This window comes from Podarcis filfolensis (genome assembly GCF_964270895.1).
Source record: "Podarcis filfolensis genome assembly, chromosome: 17".
NCBI lineage: Eukaryota > Metazoa > Chordata > Lepidosauria > Squamata > Lacertidae > Podarcis > Podarcis filfolensis.
The window spans coordinates 4,978,737-4,997,424 of NC_139621.1; the positions used below are offsets into that span (position 1 = coordinate 4,978,737).

The 18,688-nt window shown below is 48.7% G+C and overlaps 1 protein-coding gene across 2 annotated transcripts in view; it reads left to right on the forward strand.

Annotated features, from left to right (window-relative positions):
* The first annotated feature begins 6,542 nt into the window (after positions 1–6,542).
* PRICKLE3 (prickle planar cell polarity protein 3) overlaps positions 6,543–18,688 on the forward strand; it is a 33,442-nt gene continuing 21,296 nt past the window's right edge. Inside the window, exons 1-2 of one of the 2 annotated variants that reach the window (XM_083593295.1) lie at positions 6,543–6,759; positions 17,165–17,250. In XM_083593295.1, the coding sequence (XP_083449421.1) occupies positions 6,718–6,759; positions 17,165–17,250 (128 nt within the window). In that variant the 5' untranslated portion in view covers positions 6,543–6,717. Of the gene's footprint in view, positions 6,760–9,493; positions 11,259–17,164; positions 17,251–18,688 lie in introns of those variants that run through there. The other variant, XM_083593296.1, reaches the window with a different exon arrangement.

Here is an 18,688-nt window from a genome sequence, read left to right on the forward strand (position 1 = left end):
GTTTTAATATTTGTATGATGCCTGAGAAGCACAGTATAAATAACGGGTGATAATTTGTTGCATCTCTCTCCTCCAGAACACACTTTTCTCCACAGGTGCTTGAGGAAGCAATCTTTCTTTCCCTTATATTTTGGAAACCATGAAGTCAGAACTACAAATGAAGAGGGGCCGCTCACAAACACTTTGGTGGCACACCCTGTGAAATGTGTTTGTTGTGATAGGTGATGACAACAACGGCACCATCTTGAGGAAAAATTGGAGACACGATGCCTTGAAACAGGGCTTCCTCACCCGAGTCTGCTTTTCGCATCAGTGTTAGCAATGAGATGTTGTGCACACACTTCTGTGTTCTTCCACATAACGTAAGCCACAGTACATAAATATATCCTGCTTCCACCCTGTTGCTTCTTATGAAAAGTTATGTGAGTGCTAGTGGCTTAAAACAGCGATGTTGTTGTCCCCACTCCGTTTCAAGCTGCATTTCCACATTGAAGAAGAAGGAGAGTTTGGATTTGATATCCCGCTTTAAAAGGTAAAGGTAAAGGTACCCCTGCCCGTACGGGCCAGTCGTGTCCGACTCTAGGGTTGTGCGCCCATCTCACTTAAGAGGCCGGGGGCCAGCGCTGTCCGGAGACACTTCCGGGTCACGTGGCCAGCGTGACGAAGCTGCTCTGGCAAGCCAGCACCAGCGCAGGACACGGAAACGCCGTTTACCTTCCCGCTATAAAGCGGTACCTATTTATCTACTTGCACTCTGATGTGCTTTCGAACTGCTAGGTGGGCAGGAGCTGGGACCGAAAGATGGGAGCTCACCCCGCCGCGGGGATTCGAACCGCCGACCATGCGATCGGCAAGTCCTAGGCACTGAGGTTTTACCCACAGCGCCACCCACGTCCCATGATATCCCGCTTTATCACTACCCTAAGGAGTCTCAAAGCGGCTAACATTCTCCTTGCCCTTCCTCCCCCACAACAAACACTCTGTGAGGTGAGTGGGGCTGAGAGACTTCAGAGAAGTGTGACTAGCCCAAGGTAACCCAGCAGCTGCATGTGGAGGAGAGGGGAAGCGAACCCGGTTCACCAGATTACGAGTCTACCGCTCTTAACCACTACACCACACTGGCTCTTGTTGGGAATGAGGATGCATTATCCTAATGCGCTTTACCTGTTTAATTTCCCTCTGCCTGCACACCGCCCCCCCAAACTTCCGTTCAATAAGCTGTCATCTGCACATATCACTTGGGAAGACAGGGAAACTAATACCACTGTACCGGAAGAAGCAAAGATCGCCAGTGTTGAAGCAATGATGCTACAACATCAACTTCATTGGGCTGGTCATGTTGTGCGGATGCCTGATTATTGTCTTCCAAAGCAACTACTCTATTCCGAACTTAAAAATGGAAAGCATAATGCTGGTGGTCAACAAAAGAGGTTTAAAGACTGTCTCAAGGCAAATTTTTAAAAAAATGTAATATAAACACCAACAATTGGGAAACGCTTGCGAGCGCTCCAATTGGAGAACAGCCTTTCCCAAAGGTGTCATGGGCTTTGGAGAAACCTGAACTCAGGATGCAAGGGAGAAACGTGCTTGGAGGAAGGCACGCTTGGCAAATCCACATCGTGATCAGCTCCCGCCCGGAAACCAACGTCCCCACTGTGGAAGGACGTTTGGATCCAGAATTGGTCTCCACAGTTACTTATGGACTTATTGTTAAAACCATGTCTATGGAAGACAATCTTACTCAGCTACAGGTGATTGTCAAAGAAGAAAAAGACACACTGCACCAAAGAATCTGGGGAACAGTAGTTTACTCCCCACAGAGCTACAATTCTGAGCACCCATAACAAACCACAATTCCCAGGGTTCTTGGGTGGGGGAAAGATATGCTTTAAAGGTACTGTGTGAATGCAGCCTTAGAAAATGCCTACAACTACAGTGGTACCTCGGGTTAAGTACTTAATTCATTTTGGAGGTCTGTTCTTAACCTGAAACTGTACTTAACCTGAAGCACTACTTTAGCTAATAGGGCCTCCTGCTGCTGCTGCGCCGCCGGAGCATGATTTCTGTTCTCATCCTGAAGCAAAGTTCTTAACCTGAGATACTATTTCTGGGTTAGCGGAGTCTGTAACCTGAAGTGTATGTAACTGAGGTACCACTGTATATTATTGCATGTTAAAAGATGTATAGGGACGCGGGTGGCGCTGTGGGTTAAACCACAGAGCCTAGGGCTTGCCGATCAGAAGGTCGGCGGTTCGAATCCTTGCGACAGGGTGAGCTCCCGTTGCTCGGTCCCTGATCCTGCCAACCTAGCAGTTCGAAAGCACGTCAAAGTGCAAGTAGATAAATAGGCACCGCTCCGGTGGGAAGGTAAACAGCGTTTCTGTGCGCTGCTCTGGTTCGCCAGAAGCGGCTTAGTCATGCTGGCCACATGACCCGGAAACTGTACGCCAGCTCCCTCGGCCAATAAAGTGACATGAGTGCCACAACCCCAGAGTCGGCCACGACTGGACCTAATGGTCAGGGGTCCCTTTACCCTTAAAAGATGTATATTATATTAAAAGATGAGACAGTCTCTTTGCCTGCAGGCTCACAATATAATCAACACCATGCAGAAGGAAAAAGGAATCAAGAGGGAAGAAGGTTCATCTCCCCACCACTGCTGCCACTTTCTAGAAGAACGAACTGGACCACTTCAGACTACAGCTTAGGGAATAAACACACACACACAAACAAACAACAACAACAACAAAACCCCACAAAGAGAAAGAGAAATCTAACACATCATCAAGGACAAAGATTTGGTCACCTAGACCATTGACTTCTTTGCTGCTTTTCTATGTGGAGTTAATAATAATAATAATAATAATAATAATAATAATAATAACAACAACAACTCAAAGCATTCAAAGTTGTGGATCTCATCCTCCTGCAGTCAGCCCATTCCAGCACCTGCTGTAAATTTGGAAACAGTGTTTTGTGTTTGCATCAGGTGACAAGCAAGTTCTATCTGTGATTATTAATCTGTTATCCTGGCTAATGTCACTTTATACGGTCCAAAGGGGTGAACCAGACCCTGGTGGGCTGCCATACTAATATGCTTGCAGTTCCACTTTCCAACACATGGTGGAAGTAGGTTATCAGAGAAGCTCCCCCTCTCAGCCAGGGCCTCCCCAAACTATTATTCAGCTGACATATTTTTTATTATTACCTGTGATGATTTAATCTATGGCGGTGACTCATTTGCTCTTGGAAGTTGCTGCAGTTATCCAATTAGCAATAGCGCATGCCTGAAAAGGGCCTCCTCTCCCCACCCCCATTCAGACCTAGGCAATCCCACTGGGGCAATTTCCTCTTCCAAAAGGTGTCGTTGGATTGGTGGGGCTTCTGTGATGCCTGTGCTGGTCCCCAGGTGCTTGGCAGCAGAGCCATAGCTACAGGAGGGCTAGCCGGGTTTTTTTACACTGGGCGAAGCCTCCAGAGGCTCCCAGCCTGCGGATGTGTGTGTGTGCATGTGCAAATGTGAGTTGTGGGGGGCCAAAACAAAATCTAGTTTTGCCCCCGCTTGGGAGTTCCCAAGGGATGAAGGCATACATTGTGTGATATGGAGTAGTTCACTTGGAAATGCATCCATTTCCTGAGACAGTGGCCCCACTCTGCCTAATAGCGGAGCGGAGCCTGATGCCACTGTCCTGCTGTTCCTCCTCTAGCTGCTCCAGGCTCTGCCCCCCCAGCCCCAGTCTTCCTTGGCACTGGATTTTTCTTCTTCTAAATTTGCAGATGCAGTTATTGTTGTTATATTTATTTGCTGCTTACTGCAAACAAAAGCCAGCCGTGCCCTTTTCCAGGATACACCATTCTGGGGGCGGCCGCCGAGACCACATAACACTGGTCTTGAAAGACCTACATTGGCTCCCAGGACATTTCCGAGCACAATTCAAAGGGCTGGTGTTGACCTTTAAAGCCCTAAACAGCCTCGGCCCAGTATACCTGAAGGAGCATCTCCACCCTCATCATTCTGCCCAGACACTGAGGTCCAGCACCGAGGGTCTTCTGGCAGTTCCCTCACTGCGAGAAACAAAGCTACAGGGAACCAGGCAGAGGGCCTTCTCGGTAGTGGCACCCACCCTGTGGAACGTCCTCCCATCAGATGTCAAAGAGATAAACAACTATCTGACATTTAGAAGACATCTGAAGGCAGCCCTGTTCAGGGCCATTGAGCATGCTCAGTCCCTACTGGACTGTTTTGGGATGGATCCCAATCCACTTAGAGGTTTTTTCCCTGAAGGTTTTTTTTGGTACTTCTGCAGACTTCCGGGTTTATCCAAGCCTAGGGATGCCTCCCTCTAATAAGTGGATGGTGCCATGACAGATACATAATGATCCACAGACAGAGGACTGAGTTTGCTACGAGAACATAGGATGTACGTGAACTACTATAGACTGCCATGTACATAAAGTGCCCGATAAAGGTGAGGTATTAGGAGTACGCAAATATAACTACCACTACTCCCTTGTGGATTTGCATCCCTGCCTTCAAGCTCTGGAAAATGTGTGATTTGTGCATTAGATGGGAAGGGAGAAGTGGGAAGGAGCTAGAACATCTATACAGGGTCAATTCATTTTGTGAACTGACATCGCACATACAGTGGTACCTCGGGTTACATACTTAATTCATTCCGGAGGTCCGTTCTTAACCTGAAACTGTTCTTAACCTGAAGCACCACTTTAGCTAATGGGGCCTCCTGCTGCCGCTGTGCCGCCGAAACATGATTTCTGTTCTCATCCTGAAGCAAAGTTCTTAACCCGAGGTACTATTTCTGGGTTAGCAGAGTCTGTAACCTGAAGCGTATGTAGCCTGAAGCATCTGTAATCTGAGGTACTATTGTATAAGCATTGGTCCCTTATAGTGTTTTACACTCTTTACTGGCTGCTAGTCTGAAACAGCATGCTTGATTCTGTGTTAGATTGAGTCCACCAGTTTGTTGTATGTATGTTTGTATGTACGTATTTTTACATGCAGTGCATTTAAAGCCCATTTAAGGCACATCTCCCCCATAAGAATTCTGGGCACTGCAGTTTACCCCTAACAGAGAAACAATTCCCAGCACCCTTAACAAACTTCAGCTCCCAGGATTCTTGTTTGAGAGGTGTTTTAATTGTATGGTGTGCATGCAACCTATATCCTGCTACTCCTCCTGGAGTTCAGGGTTTTTCTCGCAGCTTTCACAGTGTAATGAGCTAAGCTCATCGGGCCAAGTTCACCCAGTGGAGATTTGAACCCAGGTCTCCCTTCGTCCATCCAAATCCAATGTTCCACCTATTATACTGCCGAACAAATCTGCTGGTGATGACAGTAGTAGGTAATATCAAAATATGATTCATCTCCTGCAGAGGAAGGGATTTGCCATCTTCTCCAGTGTAACCTGCAGGCTGCAAAGATGGAATTTAAAATTATACTCCCAAGATGTTTTTATTCACAATTATAATGGCATCCATTAGCAAATCTAGGCTTGCTCGCTCCCTTGTTTTAATATGCTCAAGTACAAATATGGGCTAGAAGTATATACTTAAACATTGCTTCAGGAGAGAGTTTACACTGGCAAGTCTCCAAATGATGCCATCTTTGGTAACAGCCCAGACTTGGTAGGATTCCATAAAAGTCTCACTTGTGCTGCAGTGATAGTAATTGTCTTAGATCTTCCTCGCTCTTTGTTTATTAGAGTCCACAGTCACGGAGCTGGAGAAGAAGTTCTCTCCCAGGTACACTAAAAATCCATTACTGGTCTGTATATTGAAATTTGCTAGGATATCTTCTAAAGTGCCTTTATCTGTTTTTTTGTGTGTGTGTTTTATAGCAAAATTTGACTCTGAATTTGTTTACCATCATGTTGCAAATTAAGCAGGAGAAAAGCAGCGTTTTAAATAAGCTATTCGTTCGTGCCGCGTGGCACGTTGTTAGGGGCCAGTGGCTAAAGTAATCAAACTGAACGAGACATCTTAATATTCTGTAGGTAAAGAGCCGAGGAGGCCCGTAAAAACGCATGGATGGAAGAGGGCAGGTGCCTTGTTCATAGGTGGTGGGTGAAGGAGTGGCTGGGGGTCTGGATAGGAAGAATGTGGCAGCGAGGCCAGAGGAAGGGAAAACGGATCGCGCTGATAGGAAGTGACAGCAGCGGGCACAGAAAGGGTGCGGGGAAGGGGTCGAAGGAGGGTGATGGATGGGAGGTGACAGCGGGAAAGGACCGGCGAGGACGGGGCTGGAGGGACTGGAGGAGCCCCGGCCAGCTTGGTGGCGCACTGCAAAGCCACCTGCTACTCGGGGGTTCAATCCTGCCTGGCGGGTGGTCCCTGACCTCTTCCCGGGAGGCCGCCCCACCGCGCGCGCAGAGGATCGCTCGCCGGATCCTTTTGCGCTCTTGTCCGGCTGCAGAGCCTCGCCATTGCGCGCCTCCAGCAGCAAACTGGAGAAGCCGGTAGGAGGAGAGGGGCGCGCGGAGAGGGCGATCCTGCGGGGAGGAGGGACGGGAGCCTTGCGCGTCGCAGGGCAGGCGAAGGGGCGGGCCCGGGTGTCGGGCTGCGGGGAGGGATCGGCACGCAGCACCTCCTCCCCGGGGAGGGAAGAGCAGCAACGCCGCCGCCGTCGCAGCGCCCGGGCGCAAAGCGGGAGCCTGGAGGTGGGCGCGTCGCCCGGGCGCTGGAGACGGCGGGATCGGGGCCATGTTTCAGCGCGGGTCGCGGCGGCGCCGATCCACCCGAGCCGTGAGTCTTTCTCCCTGCGGAGGCGGCGGGGAAGGCGAGGCGGGGAGCCAGCCTGCCGGGACGCCGACGAGGCCCGCGCCGGTGCAGCGCTGGCTGGCCAGGAAGGGGCGGGCGGGCCAAAGGCACCCCAGGATCGGGGGAAGGGGGTTTCGGAGGGCGGAGAGGGGGGTCCCTAAGGGGCGTTGCTCCCCCCATTTACTCTCCCCAAGGGCTAATTGTCTCCGAGGGAATCGGGACCTCTGTGCCGGATCAGACCTGAGGCCTGTCTCGCCCGGCATCCTGTTCCTTACAGGAGGCGACCCCCGAGCCGGACGGGAGCGCAGCCGGCCTCTCCAGCGCCTGCTGTTCCCCGGCGGGCTGCTTCTGATCTCCGTCGTGGCCAGGGGCCGCGGGTCGATTTATTCTCCATGCATTTGTCTGGTCCATTTTAAAAAGCCACCTAGGTGGTCACTACCACGTGTTGTGGTAGTGCATTCCAGGGTGGGAAGCAGAATTTCCTCTCGTCTGTCGCGAATCTCCCTCCCTTCATCTTATAATAGAGGGAGAAAAGCTTGTTTCTATACGCTGACTCGATGCTAGGTGTAATTTTATATACCTGTGTTATATCCCCACCCCTTACTCACCTTTTTTTCCAACCCCCAAACACTGCCCTCCAGTCCTCTGATCATTTGGATTTCACTTTTCTGCATCCTTTCTAGCCCCACAATATCCTTTTGAGTTTTTGCAACCTGAATTATACACCTTATTCCCAGTGTAGTTCTACCATAGGCTTGTATAAGGGGATTTCAGTATTGACAGTTTTATTTTCAGTTTCTTTCCTTATGATTCCCTAAGGTGGAATTCATCCTTTTCACAGCTGCCACATGTCAAGACAGCATTTTCAGTGGCGTAGCGTGGGTTGTCAGCACCCGGGGCAAGGCAAGTAATTTGCGCCCCCTAACCCGTGGATTTGCGCCCCCTAACCCTAACCCCCAGATGTTGCGCCCGGTGCGGCCGGCCCCCCTGCACCCCCCACGCTACGCCACTGAGCATTTTCACTGACTTATCCTTCACAACCTTACAGCCTCTTTTGTGGTCTGGCATCACTAGTTCAGACCCCGATAAGGTTTAAGTGCAATTAGGATTTTGTGAGAAACGTTGTGAAAACTGTATAAAAACCCAAGAACACAGCTTCTACAAAGATTTGTTGGCACCTTTGAAGAACTCTAGGAGGATAATGAGGCAGGATTTGCCTTTGCAGAAGCCATGCTGATTCTTCAGAAAGGCTTGTTCTTCTATATGCTTGATAATCTTATCTTTAATAATTTCCGCCAATTTACCCAGAACAGATGTTAAGCTAATCTGCTTGTAATTTCCTAGATTCCCCCAATTATTATTATTTAAATAGTTTTATATTTGCCACCTTCCAGTCCTCAGGTACAGAGGTCAATTCTAGGGAGAAGTTGCATGTTTTTGTTACAGATCAAGCAATTTCATATTTGAGTTCTTCAAGAACTTTTAGGTGAATACCATCTCAGCATTGTGCTAATTTTTAATTTGTTAATAAAGTTCACCTCTGTCACAACAGCCTTGCTAAAAAAAAACCACTTCAGGCATGGGCATATTTTGCACTGACATATTGTGAGAGTTTTAAAAGGACTGTTGTACCATAAATAAGGCTTTCTATGGAGCTACTTGGGGACACAGGTGGTGCTGTGGTGTAAAACACTGAGCCTAGGGCTTGCCGATCGGAAGGTCAGCAGTTCGAATCCCTGCAATGGGGTGAGCTCCTGTCGCTCGGTCCCTGATCCTGCCAACCTAGCAGTTCGAAAGCACGTCAAAGTGCAAGTAGAGAAATAGGTACCGCTCCAGCGGGAAGGTAAACGGCGTTTCCGTGTGCTGCTCTGGTTCGCCATAAGCGGCTTAGTCATGCTGGCCACATGACCCGGAAGCTGTACGTCCCTCAGCCAATAAAGCGAGATGAGCACCACAACCCCAGAGTCGGCCATGACTGGACCTAATGGTCAGGGGTCCCTTTACCTATGTGGTGCAAGGGCCTCCCTTTCCTGTGCTCAGAAGATGCTATGGGGTACTGAGTTGCAGGAGATGGCTGTGAAAGCAATATAGGTTAGATCATGGGTAGACAAACTAACACCTGGGGGTCAGATCCGGCCCCATTGCTTTCTAAATCCAGCCCACAGATGGTCCAGGAATTGGCATGTTTTTACATGATTAGAATGTGTGTTTTTATTTAAAATGCATCTCTGGGTTATTTGTGGGGCATAGGAATTTGTTCATCGCTCCCCCCAAAAATATAATCTGGCCCCCCACAAGGTCTGAGGGTCAGTGGACTGGCCCCCTGCTGAAAAGGTTTGCTGACCCCTGGGGTAGATGTTAAGGTCTAAGGGTTTAGTGGGACACCGAGGTATGGGGAGTATGTGTTTTAAGAGTTATTAAAGGGTTGCTACAGATGTTGGGACTCTGGGCAATATAGGGTTCAGTGGGCCCCTGTGCTGTGCCATTGCACTGGCATCCCAAGGCATTTCAGAGGAGTTATATGGCACCAGGATCGCTTCCCCTCTCTGTTCTAAGGACCAGAGAAGATGCTGAGAAAGGTTGAGGCCTACAAACATTGTAAGGTGTTCTCTAGAGCAGTGTGGAGCCTTGTGGGATAATGTGTTGCCCAGCTCATGGAAGGACTGCTGCCGCAGAAAACGCTGTCGGTTCCTGTGGTGTGTGCGACCTTGCACATCCTATAGAAACTAAGCTGTGGTTGATGACTTGAGGGAATTCTGATCAGAATTGTTGTAGCTGTTACCCAAGGTGATTATAATGGCTTACTCTGGGGTGCCAGGGCCCTCTAAGGCCCTAATGAGGTGCTATGGGGTACTGTGTTGCAGAGTCCTCAAAAAGTGTTCATGAGGTACTTGGACAGTGCTTGCTAGATACTGAGATACTGGGATTCTTGCAAAGAATGTCATAGAGAGGCTTTGGTTTCATCAAGGAAGACTGTTCCTAAACAAAAGCATATTTTAAGGACCAGACTAGCTATTCCTGATCTCCGGAGTAACCCTCCAGATGTTGCTGGACTACAGTGCACATCAGCCCTGGCCATCATGGTTGTAGTTCAACAACTTCTGTAGGGTACCATGTTGCCTACCGCTGCCTTTACTGTTAAGAGGTCCTGGGTGTGCATTTTTATGGCTTTAAAAGAAATTTCTGGAGTGGGCCATGCAAGAGTAAAGTCAGCTTACTTGAGGACTGCAGCAAATTTACTTAAGTGTAAATGGTTTGGTCCCTGTATACCTCTAAAGCACAACCTCCACACCTATGTTCCATCATGGCCAATAACCAAGAGCGTCCGCTTGCACATACCACCCCTGTCCTAAATTTGAGCAGCAATGGCATGTGGATAGATTATTGCATGGGGCCACTTCCTTCTTGAAGGCCGCACCAGAGACAATGCTAACCTTTGCTTTTGTGGGCAGGTGGGGAAGCAGTTGGTGGCTGGGAATATGAAAGTGTTTATTTTAATACATTTAAATATGTTGCATATTCCTATGAAATGCTGCCTTTGGTTGTTTTATATCTAGCATATAACCATAGTCTTGATATATCAGTGCTCTGAAACCTGAGACGTTATAGGCAAGGTACATAGGAACTTTCCTTCTACTGGATCAGGCCATTAGCCCATCTAGGCCCGTATTGTCCGCACTGATTGACGGCGGCTCTCCAAGGCCTGAACAGAAAAATATAATTGCATGTATTAGCTGGTAGCTGTGGAGCATCACATTGCCAAGAGATCCAAAATGCTTTGGGGTATTTTCCAGGGCTCACGAGGGATTCTGTGGGTCTCTGAGCTACTGGAGCTTCTACAAAAATTATAACATTTCGTCTCTTCAATTCCTATTTTGCAGAGGTTATACGTCTGTCCCTAAATCTTGCCGCTATGGCTGACACTGAGTTTCCCCAATGTATGGATTGTGTTGTTCTTATAGCATCTTGTATCCCCTTAGTCAAGTGCCATGACGCTCTTGACACTAAATGAGTTAACAGGCAAAGTAACGTTTAAAATTGCCTCTGTGTGCGATTCATTACAGACATCCGCCCCTGCCCTGTTCTTGGGGTCCGCAGCACAGGAAGAGGCGATTTAATCTCTTCCTGCTCCAGCTGCAAACTCCCTATCCCCACCCCAATGACTGCAAAGCTTGTGGGGGGAGTGGAATTCCCACTGGTGCTATTAACTTCTCTTCAGCTGGAGTCTGGAGATGAGGACTAAGGAGTTAAACCAAAGGCTTAATGGAAGAGGTGGGGTTTGCCAGAAGAGGTAGAAAGGTGGCGAGTTGTGCTGTGAGAGGGAGGGCGTTCTCCAACCAAGGCCTAAGGGGCAAAGAGAGAATGGGCGGAGGTGTTTAAGAGAGCAGGTGACTTTTCGGCAGCTAACCCCAAAGTCGTGGAGTTGAAGGAGTGAAGATCGCAGCTGGCAGAGATCTCTCCGGACGCAAAGGCAGGGAAATAAGGTGGGGAATGAGAAATCAAGCCTGTGAAGGTTGGGTTTGGGGTGATGGGGACTCTGTGCTGCTCCTGGAGAAGACAACCGAGGCAATTATACAGCAAAGGTTCCTACGCTGCAGCTGCCCAGAAGGAGATGATGCACCAGCAGTAAGAAATAGGAAGGTTGTGTTGGACAAGAGAAGGCTCCCCTGTAGCCATGGCAACAGATGTGGAGATGCTGTCATCTCAGGGCCTTCTTCAGGTGGACTTATTGCAGACCTTTAGCAGGAGAGCTAGGGCTAAGTTTTACTCAGAGCAGCCCCTTTGCAATTAATGCGTCTAACTTAATTTCAGTGGGTCTGCACTAATTAAGACTTAGTTGAATGCTCACCTGTAGCCCTTAATTTGTTGTGCTCATGTCCCAGTGTTGGGGTGTCCATGGGAGTGGAGGTTTCTGTTGTTTTCCTGCCTTGCCTTTGCCTTGGGGTGGATGGGGACCAGGTTGTTAACTCTCTGACTGGCCTCCTGGCTGACCTGGTTTCCTTGTTCAAGAGCAATCCAGGTTAGGTCCACACCTCTTGTTTGGTTCTGAGGGCTTGGGGCTGACAGGTGCAGTTCGGCAGCTGCAGTGGACACCTTTTGTGGGTGCATAAAGCTCAACCCCACATGATTGCCTCCCCAACAGGCTACTTGCCGACTGTGCCGCTCCTCCTCTCTGTTTTCCATCTACTTTTCTTGGAACGTAGTTGTGGGTTTTGGAGCAAGATATTGGCAGCGGGCGGAGATCCAAAGGTGAAATTGGGCCCAGAGACTCACAAAATTGTGTGTGTAGGTGTCGAATGGGGCTGGTGGGCGGGTTGAGATTGAGCAAGAGAAAAGGATAGAGAGATTGTGTAGGAGCAGGAGTTCAATAGGGTTCTCTGTCTTTACAATTCGTAATTCGGTGCAACTCTGCAGCTGGGAGCGCCACAGACCCAAATCCTGCCATAACGGATCAGGAGAAGTCTTTCCCTTTCAGTTAACTTGGGATTATTTAAGGCATTTTGGGGTCATGCTGGGCCATGGGGTGGGTGGAGGGCTGGTGGGGGTGGCGGGGTTCTTGAACAGGGAGCAACTGTTGTGTGGGAGAAAGCATAGGGGTCCTATACGATGTATCCCAAATCTGGGATTTGGGGGTGGGGTGGGGGGAGATTGCTTATTACGTCAGCCCTGGCAGATTTGATTTCCCAAAGCTGCATCTGATGAAATAGATCTCCGCCTTCCTTGAAATCCCTTCTAAGCTGCAGGAGGATGGGTAGCGGCAGCAGTTGGCAGATGTGAGGGGGAGAGAATCATCTTGCTTGTGGATACTGTGCAATCTCTCCAGCACCACGGAATAAGTTTTGGTTACAGTTTTGCTTGTTCCTGGTGGTGGCTGTCATCTTTTCGTTCCAAAAACCTTACCTCTGTGAGCATGGGTAAGGGGGCCTTTTCCTGAGCAGATATATCTATATCATCTATATCTATAGCTATATATGAATCAAAGGGTCACATTCGTTTCTCTATGAACAGACAGTTCCCTTCCGATGGCAAGCTCGTTTTTCAAGTTGCTGCAATGGCAGAGCCTTTGAGCATATACAGAGTGCTTCCCAAAACTGAAGAGTACACTCTTCTGTTCATAACAACACATGCGTTTAACACACAAACGATCATTTGCTTTATATCTTTATGCTGTGGCAGCAAACTTGAAGACTGAAATTCTGGTAGATGGGTAAAAATTCTGGCCAGGTAGAGATCATGGTTCCCTAGTTTGCTTTTCCTTATTTTTAAAAGTTTCGTGCTGCCTTTCCACAGCTTGAGATGGGTCACATATATATATTTTTAAATGAGAACAATATATAGAGTTGACAGCAGGTAGTTAAAAGTGAAACTTCAGACTTGGGGTGGGGGGTCCAGGGGTGCCAGGAATGTTTCACTGAGGCACCAGAGCTAGCCTTTTCTACTGCCTCCATCTTGATTCTGTCGTGCTCGGTTCGCCTTTTTTTCCAAAGGGATTTTTTTCCTGCCCAGTTTCCAGGCACTGCTTCAGCGATTCTTGCCTTGGGGGAAGTGGGAGCGGCTCCTGGCACCTTCTCTCCCCCCCCCCCTTCCTGGTGTGTCATCTTAGCTGTTCATTGGCGCAAGAAAACCCACACCAAAGAGGCAGGACGGATGAAAAGTGGCAGGAAGGGAGAGTTAGGAAAGTTCTTGTTCCGCATCAAGGCCTTTCCACTTTTACCCTGTTTCGCCCCCCAATTATTATTTTTTGAGGCACTTTGCTGCCCACTTTCTCAGCCACCTGTGGTGGCAGGAAGCCAACATCTGGCCTGTTTATGTCTTGCTGAACTGAGCTGAGGCAGGTCCTGGCCTGTGGGTGGCTTCCGGCACCCAAATGAAGTTACGCTTCTCCCACAGTGCCTTGCTGCTCTCAGACGGAAATTAGCTTCCTTACAAATCCTTCTTTAGGCCAAAGTGCAGACAGGATTTCACCCACGAGTCTCCGGCTGCTGCGGTTAACAGTCAGGAGGAGTAGTAGTAGTAGTAATAATAATAATAATAATAATAATAATAATAATAATAATACCATTTATTTATACCCCGCCCATGTGGCTGGGTTTCCCCAGCCACTCTGGGCGGCTTCCAACAAAATATTAAAATACAATAGTCTGTTAAACATTAAAAGCTTCCCTAAACAGGGCTGCCTCCAGATGTCTTCTAAAAGTCTGGTAGTTGTTTTTTTCTTTGACATCTGGTGGGAGGGTGCCACTACCGAGAAGGCCCTCTGCCTGGTTCCCCGTAACTTGGCTTTTCGCAGCGAGGGAACTGCCAGAAGGCCCTCGGCGCTAGACCTAAGTGTCTGGGCAGAACAATGGGGGTGGAGACGCTCCTTCAGGTATACTGGACCGAGGCCATTTAGGGCTTTAAATGTCAGCACCAACACTTTGAACTGTGCTCGGAAACGTACTGGGAGCCAATGTAGGTCTTTCAAGACCGGTGTTATGTGGTCTCGGTGGCCACTCCCAGTCACCAGTCTAGCTGCCGCATTCTGGATTAGTTGTAGTTTCTGGGTCACCTTCAAAGGTAGCCCCACATAGAGTGCATTGCAGTAGTCCCAGCGAGAGATAACTAGAGCATGCACCACTCTGGCGAGACAGTCTGCGGGCAGGTAGGGTCTCAGCCTGTGTACCAGATGAAGCTGGTAGACAGCTGCCCTGGATACAGAATTGACCTGTGCCTCCATCGACATCTGTGAGTCCAAAATGACTCCCAGGTTGCACACCTGGTCCTTCAGGAGCACAGTTACCCCATGCAGAACCAGGGAGTCCTCCACACCTGCCTGCCTCCTGTCCCCCCAAAACAGTACTTCTGTATTGTCAGGATTCAACCTCAATCTGTTAGCCGCCATCCATCCTCCAGCAGCCTCCAGGCACTCACACAGGACCTTCACTCCCTCACTGGTTCTGATTTGAAAGAGAGGTAGAGCTGGGTATCACCCAGGCCAAACCCCCTGATGATCTCACCCAGCGGCTTCATGTAGATGTTGAAAAGCATGGGGGAGAGGACGGAACCCTGAGGCACCCCACAAGTGAGAGCCCAGGGGCCTGAAACTCATCTCCCACTTCCACTTTCTGAACAGGGCCAGTGTGAGGGAATATATTGCCATTAACAAATATGCGCGGGCATCCTGATTTTGGAAGCACCTGCCCATGTTGGTACAGGCCCCTGTCACTGGGGCTGCAGTCAAGGGACCTTGTAGAAATGTCTCTAAGCTTAAGATACTGCTGCCTGAAGGTTTGAGGGGCAGGCTTCGTGCAATCTGCTTTGCAACAGCAGACCCTTGTTCCAAGAGACAGCATAGCAGCCACAGAGTGGGTTCTGCCATGAAGCTCACCTTGGGCCAGTCAGTGTCTCTTAGCCTAACCCAGCTCACAGGGTTGTTGTTGGAATAAAATGAGGAGGCACAGGGCCACGTGCACCAACTTTTGCTCCATGGAGAAATGATGCTGATATAAACACAGTAATTAACAAATTAATGCTAAATATCTTCTCCTAGCTGCCTTGTACCCAGCATTGCCTGGGAATTCTAAGAAACCCCCCTCCCCCCCAAAAAAATCAGTGCAATTTTGAAATCTGTATTTTAAACCAGAGTTCCTTGATCTCAGGAACCATCATGTAAAATTTAGTTAACACTTTCTTAGCCGCTGTCTGTGCAAATGCATAGCAAGTTACCAAAATATATAGTTGAAGATGGGAACAGTCACAAAGGTGTGGACAGCTGGTGTCAAAAGGGAACCGGTGTGTGGTTGCCAATTCCTGGTTATTCAGGATTCCTGACTGATGGGAGCAGATGGACAGAGCTGGTGTCAATACTGGTGGAAATGGGGGTTGCATATTGATCGCAATCAACGGGTGCAAACCATAGCAATGAGGGTGTGCTGGCGAGATTGGCAGAGCTGGTGACACACCTGGTGAATGGGTAGCGGTCCTGGTGATGGGTAGATGCTGAACCAAAAACAAACCCCTGTGTTGCAATAAGAACCAATCGCAACAATACAAACACAACGCGTAGGCTAATAGTCAAGTCAAGTCAAGTAACCTTTATTGGCATCACATAAGAACATTCAGAATACATTTAAAATAGCTAGGCCAGTGCGATCTCGTCGCCACCCCAACAGCGCAGTCACCCGCCAAAGGGCAGAAGAGGCGAGCAATCCACCTCATCTCTGAGGGTTTCCAGCAAGGGCAGGATCCTGTAGCTTACTTCGGCAACAAAAAATCAAATAGAGGAACTTAGCTACTGTCTTGGTGAGCTCCTGGTCTCTCCCCTGTAATAAGAAGCGCATAACCTCCGTCTCTGGTTTCCATGTTGGAATACATAGATGGTCTAGAAATCGTTGGCGGAGATCATCATACATTTTACAGTTAAGGGCCATGTGAGCTAGAGTTTCCACCAGGTGGGCATTGCATGGGCAGATCCTATCTCCTTCTGCCAAAACCACAAACCTGCCCCAAAGGAGGTTAGAAGGATTAGAATTGAACCTGGCCAGTGAAAAGGCCCTTCTTTCTTGTGGGTTAAACAAAAATTGTAAATAATTAAGATTAAATTCCTGCACCCAAGAGAGTCGAAAATAAAGAGGGGAGCATGTTTTTTCCGCAGCTGAGATTAGTTCCTGGCGATCTATGTCCCACAGCCTAGTTTTTAACATGGTCTTGGCGACTGGGAAAGCCACAGCGCCCAGGAGATCCTCTAAAAGCCCGAGTTGTAGGCTAATAGTTAGTAGAGAATATATAATAGAATAATGATATCATTCAAATTATAGGAATAAGCCAATACTACTGAGGTAGCTCAGTTTTGTTATCATTTATCGGTTGTATGCCTTGTATCTTATTTCCAGCTGATGAAGACTATTACAAAACAGTAGTATCATTCTGGAGACCCTGTCCTTTTGAAACCTTTGAGACGTCTTCTGTTGAAACTTTTGAAAGACTATTGTGAGACTGTCTTTAGACATCTGTTTTGAACACAGTTACCACTCTGTTATATTGCACATATGAACTTTGATTGGCTTATTCCTATAATTTGAATGATATCATTATTCTATTCTATAGTCTCTACTAACTATGAGCCTACGTTTTGTGTTTGTATTGTTGAGATGGGTAGATGCTGACTTCCGGGTGTGAATGTGTACTGTCACAATAATACTAACAATTGTATTATTTATGCCCCTCCTATCTGGTTGGGTTCCCCCAGCCACTCTGGGCGGCTTACAGCATCTATAAAAACATAGTCAAATATTGAGCATTAAAAACTTCCCGATACAGGGCTGTATCGGGTATTATCTGGTGATACTGGTGGATGTTGGTGCTACTGATGTTTCTGCTGCTGACTTCTTGTCCCTCTGTCCCACAACAGCTGCCTGAGGTGGAGGACCCTGACCGGGGCCAACCGTGTCAGAGGTGCGGAGAGCAGTGCCCAGGCTTCCTAGTGCATGGATGGAGGTAGGAGAATGTGCTGTCCCTCCCTCCCTCCCTCCATCAAATCTCCCTCCATCCTCTGTGAGATCTCCCCCTCCCCAACTGTCTCCCTGTTTATTGGACCTCTAGGGATTATTTGTGCTGTGTTGCCCTCCTATGCCATGGGTTGTATCTAACTGGGTCCCTTCTATCACTTGACACCTCCCATGTTGCTTCAAAGGCTCCCCAACCCCCTGGAGCACATATGGGGAGGTGGGCTGCAGAAGGAAAGCGGGGAATAAGCAAAAAATGGCCTCTCCCTCAGCTGTCCATGGAAGCCTCCGCTGGATTCAAGAGGGCAGAGAAACACAGTTGGATCCAAACCCCTGTGGATCCACAGCCTTTCAGGCTGCCATCTCCTTCCTAGGGAGTAAGTCCCGTTGAATACGGCAGGATGGATTTCTGAGCAAGAAGAGAAACTGCAGGGTGTGCATCTCTTTCCTCCTTTTCTACCTTGCTGATTTGATTCGCTCTGTCTTGCACGCCTTTCGTTCCTTCCGTCTTGTACTTAGCGCCCTGCCTGCTGCCCCTCAAGCCTTTCTGAACAGAAATCTAGATAAGCAAGTTAAAACCTTCCCCCCTTTCCTCCTGTCACTATGGATTCTCCTTATTCCACATCCTTATTCGTAGCTCTAATTTGTCCCTTGCGTCTCTGTTCGCATTCATGTCTTCCTTTTGCAGACACATCACTCCAGACTCATTTTTCTCTCTCTTTCACATCCAGCCTCCCCCCCCCCCAAAAAAAATTGAATTGCAGCAGGAAAGCAGTGGAGTGGAAGAGCCTTTCCTTTCTGTCTCTTTCCATCACTCACTTCATTTCCGCCCACCCCCTGCCCCCCGCCCTGGCGTAGCCCCCACCCTGCATCTTTCATTGTCCTCGTTCATTTCCAGGCACTTGTCACGCAGTTGCCTCGCTGTGGTCTTGCTGCCCACAGAGACTGTAAGACACGGCAGGCAGGAATCTCTCCCCTTCCTCTCTCTCTAATGAGCTGATGGCCCCGTTTTGCAGGAATAGCACAGCCTGCCGTTGGGGCCCTTTCGCCCCACTCCTGCGTTCCCGTTTTGTGGGGCTGGAGAAATTCTCATGATGAACTTGTGCTTAACAGTGCGATTAGGGGTGGGTGATTCACGGGAAGTAAGTGTGGTCTGTGTCATTTGCATTGCAGGGGCTGTGGTAAAACACAAACGTAGGAACTTGCACTGGATTTGCATGAAGGAGTGGGGCAGGTTAAACCACAGAGCCTAGGACTTGCCGATCAGAAGGTCGACAGTTCGAATCCCCGCAACGGGGTGAGCTCCCATTGCTCGGTCCCAGCTCCTGCCAACATAGCAGTTCGAAAGCATGTCAAAGTAAAATAGGTACCACTTTGGCAGGAAGGTAAACGGCGTTTCCGTGCACTGCTCTGGTTCGCCAGAAGTGACT